Genomic DNA, 14330 nt, shown 5'->3' on the forward strand with positions numbered 1-14330 from the left:
TCCAGTTTAGAGCGTCACCACTGAGAACCTCAAACTGTAACTTGTAAAGTAAATTTTGTTGTCGCAGATTATAGTGAACAAATCATTTAAATTAATGAATCCTTGAGGTAAAGGCCAGTCAGACTGGATCACTCAGGCCAAGCGTGGGATCATTTCACCTTCGTGCTTCTCCAAATAAAACACATTTGGAGCATTTATTTATGCAGGAATTTATAACAGTGAAGATATTATTTGTAATTTTTTGTATAATTCTTACCGATTTTCACAAATGTAGTCTAATATTTACAGATGTTTGGTGCATTAGGGCTGATTTTGAGAATGGAACACCTCTCTTGTTGTTTTAATTTCATTTTTACGCAACTGAAATTAACGTATTTTCCTTCTACTGGGCTCTTTGAAGCCCCTCGGGGAGCTCGGAGGTCAGCGGAGCCGCTCCGGGAGCCTCTGACTTTGCTTGTTCCAGTGTGCCAGACATTCCTGTACAGCAGCCAGAGCAGCGGGACTCCTCCCCTCCACTCACAAACCCGGAGCACGTAGCAACAACTGAGCCAATGTGCTCCACCGCGATCCGTCCTACCGACCGCGGTGCCTGGCAACAGAAAAAGACGTGATGACGTCCTCTCCAGATCGCGTATTATGGGATGTGCGGAATTAAACAACCCGAAGAGGACGAGGGGAAGCCAAAAATAATAAAAGAGACAGAAATAAACGAGGTGCATGGTGGATCATGGAGCTCTCGGCTGTCGGTGAGAGCGTCTTCGCAGCCGAGTCCATCATAAAACGGCGGATCAGACGGGTAGTCGCTGCTTTTTCAGCCTCACGCTCACCCTCTACACCTATTAGGCAAACATGTGTCTGTGCATGGCCGACGGGCACGTCCTCTGATAACCTAAATGTGTTACGGATCTGTTTTGCAGGGTCGCTGGGAATATCTCGTAAAATGGAAGGGCTGGTCTCAGAAGTGAGTATAATAACGAGCAGGGAAGGACAGCGCTCCATCCTGGCCGCTCCGACAACTGCAGTCTGTCGCTGCTCTGCTTGTTGATGTGCTTTTCTGATCCATTTTTATGTGCGCTGCGTGCCGCGCTGCTGCCTGCGGCGTGTCCGCGGCTTTCTGTGCGCAGTCATGTGTGAAAAATGTCCGAGCCTCAGCCCGCTGGGATGTTCTGAAGTCCACACTAGCTTTAGCAATGGCTGAGTTCTCCATGCGTCACTGTCCGCTGCGCAGTGTGGAGAGGCAGCGCGTTCGCAAAGATTGCTGCGATATGACGTGTTTGTGGTTTGGCTCTGAGCTGCTCTCCTGTCGCCTGTCGTGCCGCAGGTACAGCACCTGGGAGCCGGAGGAAAACATTCTGGACGCGCGGCTCTTCGCTGCCTTCGAGGAGAGGTGAGGGTTTGACAGCGCAGCAGTAGGCCTCTCTGTGGCACCGCGCGTTCTGCGGCACAAAATGTCCACTTAAACAAGTCGTCCAGTCTGTTTTTAATCTTCAAAATTCACCGAAAAGGAAGCTTCGGTGGAACGAGGTGGTTTTTATTTTCATCTCCAAATGGTTTTCTAATCACAAGATCGCTGTACTCAACTTATTTCTCTTTAAATTTTCTGTAAATTGCTTAAATCTCGCTGCTTTAAAGTTTGGCCCATGTGTAAGATTTAGATAAATACGATTTTCTGATTAAATTATTGGTTAAAAAAGAAAACAAAGAGCATTTCCTGCCCTGTGCTGATTTGATTTGATTTTATTCACCAGGGAACGCGAAAGGGAGATGTTCGGGCCGAAGAAGAGAGGACCCAAACCCGAGACGTTTCTCCTCAAGGTATCGTTTCCATTTCAGTTTGTCGCCTTTCTGAAGCGAGCTTTAATTTCACAGAAGATGAATCATTTCTATGATTTGGCAGCTACGGTTTTATTAAGTATGAAACCAGCTCAGATTCAAGTAAAACTAGTGGAATGACGAACGAAAATCTCTCAGTTACTCTCTGGTTTTGATGTGGTGATGCTGAACACAGCTTGTACGTTTTAATAACACAGAATACCCATGATTCTGTGTATTTTCCTTAAAAAATCTGACCAACTTCAGGACGAGGCCTTGAGCAGATGTCCAGCTGCTTCTCCTAAATCTTTAAGTTTCCTCCTGAGACTCCAATTTTCATCTCTGGGAAACCTCCCCTCATTAAACGTATTTGTTCTGTCCTTAGGCCAAAGAGAAAGCCAAAGAAAAGACGTATGAATTTAGGAGAGAAACTCCCAGAGGGATCCAGGTCTCCTACCCCATCCCGGAGCCGGTCGTAACACCGAGGGCCCGTGAGGGTTTACGCACCGTGGTTCCCACAATCTTCCCACCGAGCGCGATCAACAGGGGGGAGAGCGTCCACGTCGGACCGGCGCTGGAGAGGAGGCCCAGGCCGACTCCTCCAGCTCCTCTGGCGGCCCAGGAACCTCTACGCTTCCCCAAAAAGAGGGGCCGCAAACCGAAGCTGCATCTGCATTTTGATGAAGAAGATGGGAGCAGCTCGGTGGAGCCGGAGGCCAAACGGAGCAGGCTGCTGGAGGAGCCGCTGACGCACGGCCTCTCCAAAATGTCCCAACGGCTCCATCACCACCACCACCACCACCACCATCATCATCATCATCACGGAGAGACGTCAGACCACAGCCTCCTCCAGCTGACCAAGAGGTTCCAGGAGGAGACCACCATCACACCCAAATCCAGCAGCGAGCAGAGGAACGCGGCGGGAGCAGGCTTGTCTTACAGCTGCGCGTTCCGTCCAGGTGCGCGTAAAAGTGACCAGGGCGCGCACAGGACTCACTGTTTGAGCAGGATGTACAAGCTCAAGCAGCACGGAGGTCACCGGAGCCATCACCGGGAGCAACCCGCCGTCATCTCCTCCTCACAGTCCGTCCACGATCCATCCGCGCGTCCTTCCGCCTCGTCCTGGACCCCGTGTTTCACCAACCTGGACACTGTGACCGTGACGGACGTGACCATGAACTTCCTGACTGTTACCGTCAGAGAGAGCAGCACGGACAAAGGCTTTTTCCGAGAGAAGAGATGAGTATTTAGTTTAGAGGAGTCTAATATATCCCGACGTAAATGTTTAACAAGTTACTAACAAACAGGCCTACTGTAATACTATATTTTTTCTATGTACCTGTCAAACGTGTATATACAAATATTTAATACGCTGCTGAGAAAATTAAAAAGTGTCATTGTACGTTTAAGGAGTCTCTTCATGAATCTGGATCTTTTTTCCCCCACATTTTACAGACACTTGTTATCTGATCTCAGGCTTTTGTGGAATTATCCCACAATATTTGCAAATTCAGAAAATATTTCTAACAAAGCTGCATCTCTACACGTTCATTCTGCTTTAATTGTGTCGCAGTGAGTGATGGAATGTCGCACAATTTCTCTGCGTCCTTCTTCACTGCTTTTGTTCACCAAAACGCCGTGAATCTTTGAGTGGGAGGTTAAAATAAATATCTAGTTTAGTTCACCCAAATTCATTATTAGAAAAGCAAGAATACCACAAATAATGTCTAAGATGATCAGGAGGAAATCTCCCACTTCAGAAAATCATTTTGCTTATGTTTGTTCAGTGTTTAGGACCAGTCTAACTCCTAATCTGATGAAACATTTTAAGAAAGATTTCATAGAAGTCATGCAGTAACTGTACATGTTGAATGGAGGGAGGATTTCTGTCCTGAAGTCATATTATAATGATTCCTTCTGGGAGTTTTACGCATGCATTATTCGAACAATTACAGGGCAAAAAAAGATAAAAATGTGTTAATGCTTTTTAAAAAAAATCTATATTATATATTCGATTCTGTTAGTTGAATCTTCTTGTCACCTAAAACTGAACTTCTTTACATGATTTAAAAGTGAAATGTTTCCCCGCACGTGCGTTTTAAACGTTGGAGGCCTGATAGAAAATCTTTAATTCATTTGCTTCTATTTACTGGAATTTGCAACTTTTAAAGCAGCAGTTTAAGTCGTTGGATCAAATCTTCATGAGAACAGAAACTGTGCTGCTCCACTGAACCTAATTACAGATTTAAATCTACAATTATAGTCGTTTCATTATCACCGCTTTTACCTTCGTCTTCGCAGCGAATATTTGAAGCGACTCCAAAGGTCGAGTTGAGCTTCGGGGCTGACAGCGAGTCTGCACCGGAATGAATCAACAGTTTTTGAACATTTAACCACAAAACACAGTAAATTACATTAATATGATCGCTAAATGCCACCACTGAATCATTTTCCTGCTGTATTTTACTCAGTCTGCAGGAGGCACCACTACTGTGACCCCGCATCCTGTTGGATAAAAAATATTTGCCAAATATCTGATTTCCTGTTTTGTTTTGAACGCGTCAAACTGATTTCAAAGGGACTCTCTGCTTTAAGATGATGTAGATATTTAGATATATTAATGATCCCTCTGGCCCACCAGGCCTGCTGTCTAAGCAGCATCCAGGCTCCACTGTGCCAATAAGAGGCCGCTTCTGTCAGACACAAAGCCTCCATTCATTTCACTTTGCTTTGTGTCTCTGAGACACATGACCCAATCTGAGCATCCTGTTAAAGGACTCCGTCCGTTTTTCAGCTCTCTAACGGTCGGTTTCAGCGAGTGTGAGAAGACTCGGGTCATTATAATATCGACGCTGTGCAGGTTGACATCCAAATGGGGGAAAAGTGCGACACACGCTTTTCTAGGAATTTAATAAGAAGAGGAAAACTGCTCAATTAGTGAACCGTATTAAATTATCATTACTGAATTAACCCTGGGCTGCACAGTGGATTGGTGATTAGCACTCTGGCCTTGCAGCCAGAAGATCTCCGGTTCGCGTCCTGGCCTTCCCGGGATCTTTCTGCATGGAGTTTACATGTGTGGGTTTTCTCTAGCTTCCTCCCATAGTCCAAGTCCAGTCTCTATATGTAGCCGTGTGATAGACTGTTACCTGTCCAGGTGTCCCCTGCCTTCACCCTAAGTCAGCTGGGATAGACTCCAGCCCCCCGTAACCCTAATATAGATAATGGATGAATTCATCAATGCGTAAAATATGAATTAATTCATTAATCCATCCATTTTCTATACACCGCTTATTAGGGTCGCGGGGGGCTGGAGTCTGGAGTCTATCCCAGCTGACTTAATGCGAAGGCATGGAACACCTGGACAGGTAACAGTCTATAACAGGGCTACATATAGAGACAAACAATCACATTAACACCTACCGACATTTTAGAGTTATCAATTAACCTCAGCACGTTTTGGACTGTGGGAGGAAGTTGGAGTAACCGGAGAAAACCCAGAACATGAGAACTCCATGCAGAAAGAAGACCGGGACGCGAACCCGGGATTTTCTAGCTGCAAGGTGAAAGTGCTTACCACCAAACTACTGTGCAGCCCCCTGAGTGGAATTGCAAATTTGTATTGGTAAGTGTGATTAAAAATGTCTTTATTTTCAAGATTTCGTCGGCTGAGACAACATGTGTCCAAATCGTCCATATGAGCGCAATTTACGCACCGATCATAAACCTCCATGTTGTGTCTCATTCAGGCCTTTCTAACCTGAGCAGCAGCAGCCAGCTGCACAGTGGGCTGAGTTCACCTCCACAAGATGTCGCCACCAGCAAGACCTTGAAAGGCTGCCAAATTATTTTTTTTTGCCCAGAGACCCTGCAGGTTAAAATTAAGCGAAACCACTCATCCTTACAGGATTAATCATTAATGGAGCTGCACCACTTTAGAGTCGCTGAGTTTCAGCTGCTGCTGCTGTTTGTCTGCTTCGGGCCATGAAAGCCTGCAGCAGGCTGCTTTTCTGCCTTCCAGATGTGCGCTGCGTCATCCCGCCACTAGATGAAGCTCAAGCGCAGAAACAGGTTTAGGCTTTTCCTTTTTTTAGTTTTTCTGTTCTACAATGATTTAAAGATTGGACTCCTCTTAAAGCAGTCAGTGGTTTGACTTTGGAAGTTTATTAAATTCTACTTCAGTTTAGCAGTTATATAGACATTATTTTCAAAATCTGTAGGTTATGAAATTCCAAATGTAGTCTAATAAGGGGAGTAAAAGTAGAATAATAAACCCCGGACTGTCTCTGGGAGTGAATGAATTAGTGCGCACAGATGGCTGAAGGCTTTCAAACGGATTGTCTCTTTACAGAGCAAAACAAAGAGCTGCAGAGGCCAGCAGCTCCCAACAACTGGATCAGTCCTAATTAGAGCCGCAGAGAGAGCGAGAGAGAGAAAGAAAGAGAGAGAGAGAGAGAGAGAAAGAAAGAGAGAAAGAGAGAGAGAGAAGAGAGAGAGAGAGAGCTGCGCCTTACTTCTTTATTTTCCAGCAGCTCGGTCACATCATCACCGCGCTGAGACTCTAACCGACCACAGACTCTGGAACCATGCACCGCCGTCCGTTTCTTCTTGGATTTCTGTCTCTGTGTGGATGAAATGTGGCCAAATGCGATCATTTTCACGTGCTTTCTGGCTCTTCGGTTGCGCCACTGTGCAGCTGATCTGTGCAACTGGACTGGAAGGTGAGAAGATTTTTGAATTCCGGTCAAAGGAATGAAACAACTTGTTAAAATTATTATTAAAAAGAAACTGCAGCACTGTCTGTTAAGGCGGAATTTATGACGGGTTTAAGGTTGTTTTCTTAGGTTTTGTAAATGTTTAGCAAATTATTCATTAATGTTTTGTAGATCAGTAAAAAAAAGGCATTAATTTTCAGAGGATCAACTTGTGCGTAAAGCTTATTTTCTGTTATGGCTGTAAAACTATTTATTACCGATTAATTAACGTTTGTAAATGCAGACATGACGTCTTTTAAAACGTGGGAAAAGCACCAGCATTTAATTCCAACATTTATATCAGATATGAAGGAGAAACATCACCGGCTGACTTTATAGTCAATGTGGCTTCTACAATTTGTTATAAGGGTTATTCCTGATTAAGGAGGGGTGAATAAATAGTTAATCAACCACAAATAAAACCATCAGTAATTGTTAATCCATCCTCTTCCAGCGGTTTTGCAGCTGCCGTGGACTCCCGGATCGTCCTCCAAGTGCGGCTCCGCTGCACGGAGGGCTCGGTGAGGTGGCTCTACCCGGGCCAGGCTCTCCGGGTGGTCCTGGAGCCCAACCTGTCTTCCTCCCGACGCACCACCGTCTGCATCAAACCGTCCCCTTCCCTCGGCGGAGGCAGCGTGTTCGTGGAACGGGCCGGGGAGCTGGAGCTGCTGGTGCCGGACGGTGGGAGGCCCGAGCGGCAGGTGTTCTGTTTCCGGGCAGACGGACCGCACAGGCCCGCTCTGTACCTGCAGGCCGGTCCGCAGGGAGACGGGGTCTGGAGCAGACGCACCATGGGCTTCAGATACGAGCTGCTGGGGAACCGGAGCCACGGAGGACTGAGGGGTGAGTCCGGCTCATCATCAGTCCTAAATCTGCTAGAATAAGTTTGTTAGTGCCATTCTACTAAAACAAACTTTATGAATAATTTACTATAACTTAGAACCATAATATTTTATTATTGTTTAACAATGATGATACAGTAACATAAAACATTCTAATAAATAGTCTTGCATTCTAATTCCCAGTGAAATAAAGTAAAAGTCCAGGAGCGCTGACAGAAAAGTACCAAAAATTAGTGTTGGTTTAACAGGAAACTGATCCCTGGGCCTGAAATCATTGCAACCAACAATATCTGAGGAACTATTAATGACAAAAACCTGAACAGTTCCCTGTTATTTCTCATCATCGATGCAGAATCTGCAATATTGGACAGGTAGATCAAATAGTACCTGAGACTCCATGTTTTTTCCAAATTGCACATCAAACCATTTTGAGCATGTTTCTTCTCACATTGACTCAGGAACTATTAAAGAATAAAGCTTTCATATTGCACTGTTATTTATTATCATGTCCTTGATTCAGAATCTGCAACACTGAACATCAGATCAATTTTACAATAAAGCTGGAGCTTAATGCACAGTTTTAAACAAAATCTTCTCTGATCTTTGCTTTTCAGTGATAATTTGAGCAGAGGTTTAGAAGATAAATGCATCTTTACTGGATACATCTGAAGCCTGAAGGCAACACAGCTGGATACATACTAAAGGTCACAAGACCAGAAAACTTCTGGATTATTGTGTGTTTTTTATGTGAACTGAAAAGGAAGAGTTTTTGGATAAAATGATCGAGTTAAAAGCAATCTAATTTTAGAAATGCAGCAGAAATGTAAGTACAAATCAAATGGAATACACTACCGTTCAAAAGTTTAGGGTCACTTAAATGTCTGTTTTTTGAAAGCATTATTTTTTCAGTGAAGATAACATTAAATGAATCACAAATCCAGTGGACATTGTTAATGTGATAAATGACTATTCTATCTGGAAACAGCTGATTTTTAGAAAACCCTTGTGCAGTTATGTTGGCACATGGATAAAGGTAAGTTTTCATGGAAAACATGGAATTGCCTGGGTGACCCCAGACTTTTCAACAGTAGCGTAAGTAAAAATACTTTAAAACTCTACTTAAGCATATTAAGTAGATGTATTTTCTATGCAGCATTTGTTACAAGCTTTAATAAGATCAAATGTTGGTGTTTCAGGCTCAGAAGACTCCCTGTAACTGATTAATTGACAGATCTATAAGCTTTTGTAAACAACTTATCAACCATTAATAAGGATACTTAGATAAACTCTTCATAACCTTTTATGATTATTTAAAAATAATAATCAGCCAACATGTTTAGTTAGTTCAACAGATAACACTGAAAGCAATGCTTAAATTCTCTTAATGGCATCGTCAATTTCTGAAATCTGGTCCTACAGTTGGTTCCATTGCTCAGGACTCTGATACTCTTTATCCCCTCTTCATCTCCCCATCTTGGTTCATCCAATCAGGACTTTACCCTTGAAGTCCCTGACTTTGACACATCTCGTCTTTCCAACTGGAACATGCTGTCGTCACCTTTATTGCTGTTTCATTCGTAGGTGTCAGTTTTAAAGGCCTTTTCTGCAGCCTCTTCAAACTGCTGATTCACAGATGTGTGTGCAGATCTGTCATATTTCCTCGCTTGGAGAAAAGAAAATGGTAGTTATTTAATTACAGACGTCTTCCCTTCCACTGGAGCCTGCAGCTGCTGGTCCGTCTCGTGTTTTGTCTGGTTGTCTGGTTTCCATCAGGGGACAAAGCAGGAGGACGGAGCCGACTGCAGGGTGGCCGGAGGGCAGCGGGCCCACAGGCCTGAATTGAGACTGCAAATACTTTGCAGATTCCACAAATGCCTTGTCATTGTGCGTGTCTGTTTATTAGAATTTATCCATGTGTGCGGGCCGGTCCCACTGCGCTGATGTCATCCCGGGTCCATAATAGACAGCTGCTGGGTTATTTTGTTCCGTATTCTGGCCGAGCGTTTGACTCCTGCAGCCTCCTGCGTCGGCACAAGGTCATTCAATTAGGTGGACACAATAGGAGTCAAACACTGGGTCAACACTGGCGCAGGGTTTTGATCTCAAGCACAGAAATAGGAGCTGCATTCCTCCTTCTGAACCATGGCAGCTCCAGTCTGTGATGTGGGATGAATGGAGGGTCAGACTTCAGGTCGGTGAGGTGACTCCCATCTATCAATCACTGCTCTGGATGGACTTCAAATGGAAATACTTCTGTAAAGTAGAAGTACCTCGAAACTACATCGTTCAAAAGTCTGGGGTCACCCAGACAATTCCATGTTTTCCATCAAAACTCACACTTTTATCCATGTGCTAACATAACTGCACAAGGGTTTTCTAATCATCAATGAGCCTTTCAACACCATTAGCTAACACAATGTAGCATTAGAACACAGGAGTGATGGTTGCTGGAAATGTTCCTCTGTACCCCTATGGAGATATTCCATTAAAAATCAGCTGTTTCCAGCTACAATAGTCATTTACCACATTATCAATGTCTACACTGGATTTAGCGTTCATTTATTGTTATCTTCATTGAAAAAAAACTGCTTTTCTTTCAAAATAAGGACATTTCTAAATGACCCTAAACTTTTGAATGGTAGTGTATAAGAATGAAAGTTGCTCGAAATAGTTAAAGTTGCTCCATATCAGTTAAGATTGTTCTAAAATGAGTTAAAGTTGCTCTACATTCCAGCTAGAATAGTCATTCACCACATTAACAATGTCTACACTGGATTTCTGATTCATTTAATGTCATCTTCATTGAAAAAAACTTTTTCTTTGAAAAATAAGGACATTTCTGTCACCCCAAACGATAGAATGGTAATGTAAACACAGCAGTAAATACATGCACTTGTTTGCTACAAGCCATTATTAAGACCAACTGTTAGTTTTCCAGGTTTATAAAATTCGCTGTAACTCATCAGTTAACTGATCTGAAAGCTCAATCGGGAATAAAAGATATTTACTCTACATAAATGGTGTTTTATTAGAAGGTGGCACCAAAAAAATCTGACATATTATCTAGTTTGGTGAAACAAAGTCGATCAACCACTGCCCTGTGTGGACGGAGGACACGATTGACAGAGAGAGGTGGGTTCGGTGAGTAGAAAACAGCAGATAAAAGTGCTTGATGCAGGTTTTCATCTGTAAAAATCACCATGGCAACAAACATTTTCCTCATTTTCTGCACTGATTGTCTCTACTCAGCCTCCTGCCAACCCTGTGACGACACAGAGCTCCTCATGGCCGTCTGCAACAGCGACTTCAGTGAGTCAGTAAATTCCCTACAAACCCAAGATCTGACGTATGCAACTGACAGATTCAGGGGCTTTCTTGACTTCTGTTCAGTTTTCAGTGAGACTGCAGCACTAAATTTATCTTAATGATCCAGAAACAAACAGATTTCGCTCACAATTCAGGTTTTCCACATTATATCATTGCTACTTTTACTGTGGTTAATGATCTAAATACTGAATTCATGTGGCGAGAAAAGGCAGAGGAATTCAAACAGATGCTGTAGCTGACGTAGAGTATCTTTCTGCTTGGTAAAGACAAAATAAAATAGGTTTAGCCTTGTGCAATCCACATCCAGATTTCTGTTTTTCATGCAGCTCAACGTCCATGTTTTTCAAGTCAAACTACAGATAAATAACAAGAAAAGAGAAATTAGAGTTATGAGAAGATCACGTTTTACATTTTGCATTTGGTTGAAGAAACAATTAAGTTGGAAAATTTGGACTCAGGTTGACTCTCCATAGAATGAAGTTGCACTCAAATGATTTAGGTTTCTGTTCCTGCAGCTGTACCTGAAGTAGAACTACAGAATAAAGATAAGGAAAGAATAATCCATCTTTGGAGAAAATCACGTTTTACATTTTGTAAAACTCATTTAATTCGTTTTTGAGCAACTTTAACTACTATGGAGCAACTTTAGCAAATATAGAGCAACTTTAACTAATGTAGAGCAACTTTAATATGGTGCAACTGTTACACGGCTGAGAAAGATGGGCCAACTCTTCCTTAGTGCAACACATTTATTTTGCAGGAACTGCAAAAAGATGCAACATTAACGTGACTACGGGAGCTTGGTGCAGTTACATTACTCAGATCACAAAACCACTGTACCTGTAACTCATTTCCTCACTTAAATCACTTACAGCTTAAGCTAATGTACCATGTGTGACCATACAGACTCCTCTGTCTTAGCTCAACTACTACACTTGCATTGGAATAGGTCCACACGAGAACACTGTACTAGGGGCTTTCGACCGGGGTGGAGCCCGTTCGGAGTCAGAGCCAGTGCCCGACTTGACGCCGGTTTTTTGTCTTTCCACCACCGGAGCTGCGGCTCCGGGCTCCAAAAACTGGGGCTTTTTCGGGCACCAACTCGTTGCTGGGCCAGACTTGGCCAGAGTTGAGAGCCGAGCATGTCACGGGCAGAGGGCGGGGTGACATCTAAAAACATCTAAAAAGATAAACATAGATATGATCATCAACTTATTGCGCGTGTTTAACCGCTAAGTAATCAATGCAAGCGTAGTCGAAGCTAAGTAGCTAAGCTAACGCTAGCACGTTTACTGTTAAGTATCCAAACGTCTTTGATAATTGCCTTTCTTCTCAAACGTGATCGCCGGGCATTGGAACGGCGACGCCGATGGGTAAGCCCTAACAGAAGGTTTTGCTGCTCAACGATGGTGAGACACACTAGCAAAGCCATGTACACCACTCCAATGAAGTCCTCCATTGTTGTTGTGTGGGTTTCCGTACGGCGTGAACGCTGTTGAACGGCTACGTACGCAGTACGTACACACGTTTTGTGGTGGCGCAATGACGCAGCTCCAAATTTGCGCCTTCCGAATGGAAACACAAACCCGTTCTGGGGCGGCACAAGATTTGAACCAAAAAACCACTGGCTCTCAACTTTGAACCAACCGAGCACCTGGTGCTCTTTGGTCGAAAGCCCCTATACTTAGCTTAACACATAGCTCATGTGCTTATGACCAAAAACCTTTTAAAAGTTTGTTTTACATGTCTTTTCACATAAACTCATGCTTGTACTTTACTTTTGTGCATTTCTGGACACTTACCTTATGACTTTTTCCTTGTACAAATCTCAACTGTCTTTTGGTTTAATATTACAATCGCCACTGACCCACGTCTTCCATTTCAGAAACACAACGTGGTGGCTAGCTCGTTTTTAACTCATAAACCTCTCAAAACACGCATTAGCTTATCACACATTACTCTCTAAGGTACTTAAGAAACACTACTACTCTTTTATATAATTTGAGTGTCGCTACAAACCAGCTTACCTGCAAAAAGATGCAACATTAACGTGACTACGGGAGCTTGGTGCAGTTACGTTACTCAGATCACCGTACTGACTAGACTTCTTCTACGGCGTCAGCTACTGATCCCCAAAACACCAAGCGCCCTCTGCTGGCGTAAAAGAGTATTGCATCTTACCTCAAAACACTATAACCCTTGTAATAGTGGACAATATATAGCAAAACAGTAGTTAAGCATGTAATTTTCAACCTTAGATAAAATTAAATGGGGGTCAACTATTTTAAAGCATAACTTAAACACACAGTGCCACACAACTTTAGCTCATTTAGAGCAACTTTAACTAATATGGAGCAACCTTAGCTAATGTAGAGCATATAGAGCAATTTCAACTCATTAAGAGCAACTTTAACTCATTTTTAACAACTTTAAATGATATAGAGCAACTCTAACTCATTTAGAGCAACTTTTATTCAACGCTACTGTTCAGGTTTCCGTATCTCCGGCAGCTGTTCTTCGAGTAGAACTACAGCATAACGATAAGGAAAGAGTGATGCATCTTTTGAGAAATCATGTTTCACATTTTGCATTTGGTTGAAGAAATAGCTGTGCTGTAAAATTTGGAAACTACAGGTTGACTCTCAATAAAATGAAGTTGCACTCAAATGATTTAGGTTTCTGTTTCTCATGCAGCTGTTCTTTGAGTACAAGTACAGAATAAAGATGAGGAAAGAGTAAAAAGTCTTTTAGGTACATCTGATCTATCAATATTAGTTATGAACTTAATCTGGATAAACTTGGAAAAGTTATTCCAACAATCATTCCTTTTCAGTGTGTTTGACTGTTTGAGGTGTAAATATCCGAAGACAAACATGTTTTTCACAGATTTCTCCTTGACTTCGTTCATGTCTGGTGCTTCTTGTCCTTCCAGTGGTTCGAGGCCACATCTGGAACGTCTCTCATGACTCTGAGCGTCAGACGTCGCTGGTGGAGGTTTCGGCGGTGAGGGTTTACTGGCAGCGCAGTGGAGTGTTTGAGCGACACGTTTCTCCGTCGGCGTCGCCTCGGTCTTGGCGTGGACACATCCACGCTCTGCTGCAGTGCCAGGTGAAGCCCGGGGACGGAGAGTTCCTCTTCACCGGGTCGGAACACTTCGGGGAAGCTTGGTTGGGGTGCGCCCCGCGATACAAGGACTTCCTGTCTGTCTACCAGCGCGCCCGGACGTCACGTCGGAACTCCTGCGACTTCCCTTTAGACTGAGGAGGGGATTCTGTCGCTGTGGGATCCCTGTCAGGTGCCACCAGAACCACTGAAATGCTTGCGAAGGCCCGGCCTTTGTGTGCCTCCATGGCTGGCCTGGGTCCTGGGAGACTGAGGAGGGGTTGGGCTGCCGCTGCTCGCTTTTTGTGTCTCTGCTGCATCCACTGTTGTTCACTTTGCTGCCTCAGTGTGACAGTTGTTGCCCCGTGAACCGAGGAGGGAGGGACGGCTGCAGCGCTGCCATTTATTCTCACCAGCCTGTCCCAGTCAATAGGACTGTGCATTTAATCTGCTAAAATGTCAAATCCTCTTCATGTTTTCCGCTTGAATGTGT

At 43.6% G+C, this 14330-nt stretch overlaps 2 protein-coding genes across 3 annotated transcripts; both read left to right on the top strand.

The window, feature by feature from the left end:
- Positions 1-523: 523 nt before the first annotated feature.
- Positions 524-3221, top strand: cbx8a (chromobox homolog 8a (Pc class homolog, Drosophila)). 2 transcript variants are annotated; one of them, XM_023283606.3, is made up of 5 exons: positions 525-796; positions 918-961; positions 1322-1387; positions 1749-1815; positions 2198-3221. In XM_023283606.3, exons 1-5 carry the CDS (start codon positions 728-730, stop codon positions 3053-3055), a joined length of 1104 nt encoding a protein of 367 aa, XP_023139374.1. In that variant the 5' UTR covers positions 525-727; the 3' UTR covers positions 3056-3221. The 2 variants fall into 2 exon arrangements, with proteins under 2 accessions (XP_054860941.1, XP_023139374.1); XM_055004966.1 differs by having other exon boundaries at positions 524-1387.
- Positions 3222-6320: 3099 nt separating this feature from the next.
- On the top strand, positions 6321-13996 carry LOC111577362 (meteorin-like protein). Its single transcript, XM_023283607.3, has 4 exons — positions 6321-6533; positions 7021-7409; positions 10658-10717; positions 13668-13996. Exons 1-4 carry the CDS (start codon positions 6448-6450, stop codon positions 13994-13996), a joined length of 864 nt encoding a protein of 287 aa, XP_023139375.2. The 5' UTR covers positions 6321-6447.
- Positions 13997-14330: the final 334 nt, after the last annotated feature.

This window comes from Amphiprion ocellaris, chromosome 19 (genome assembly GCF_022539595.1).
Source record: "Amphiprion ocellaris isolate individual 3 ecotype Okinawa chromosome 19, ASM2253959v1, whole genome shotgun sequence".
Classification (NCBI taxonomy): domain Eukaryota; kingdom Metazoa; phylum Chordata; class Actinopteri; family Pomacentridae; genus Amphiprion; species Amphiprion ocellaris.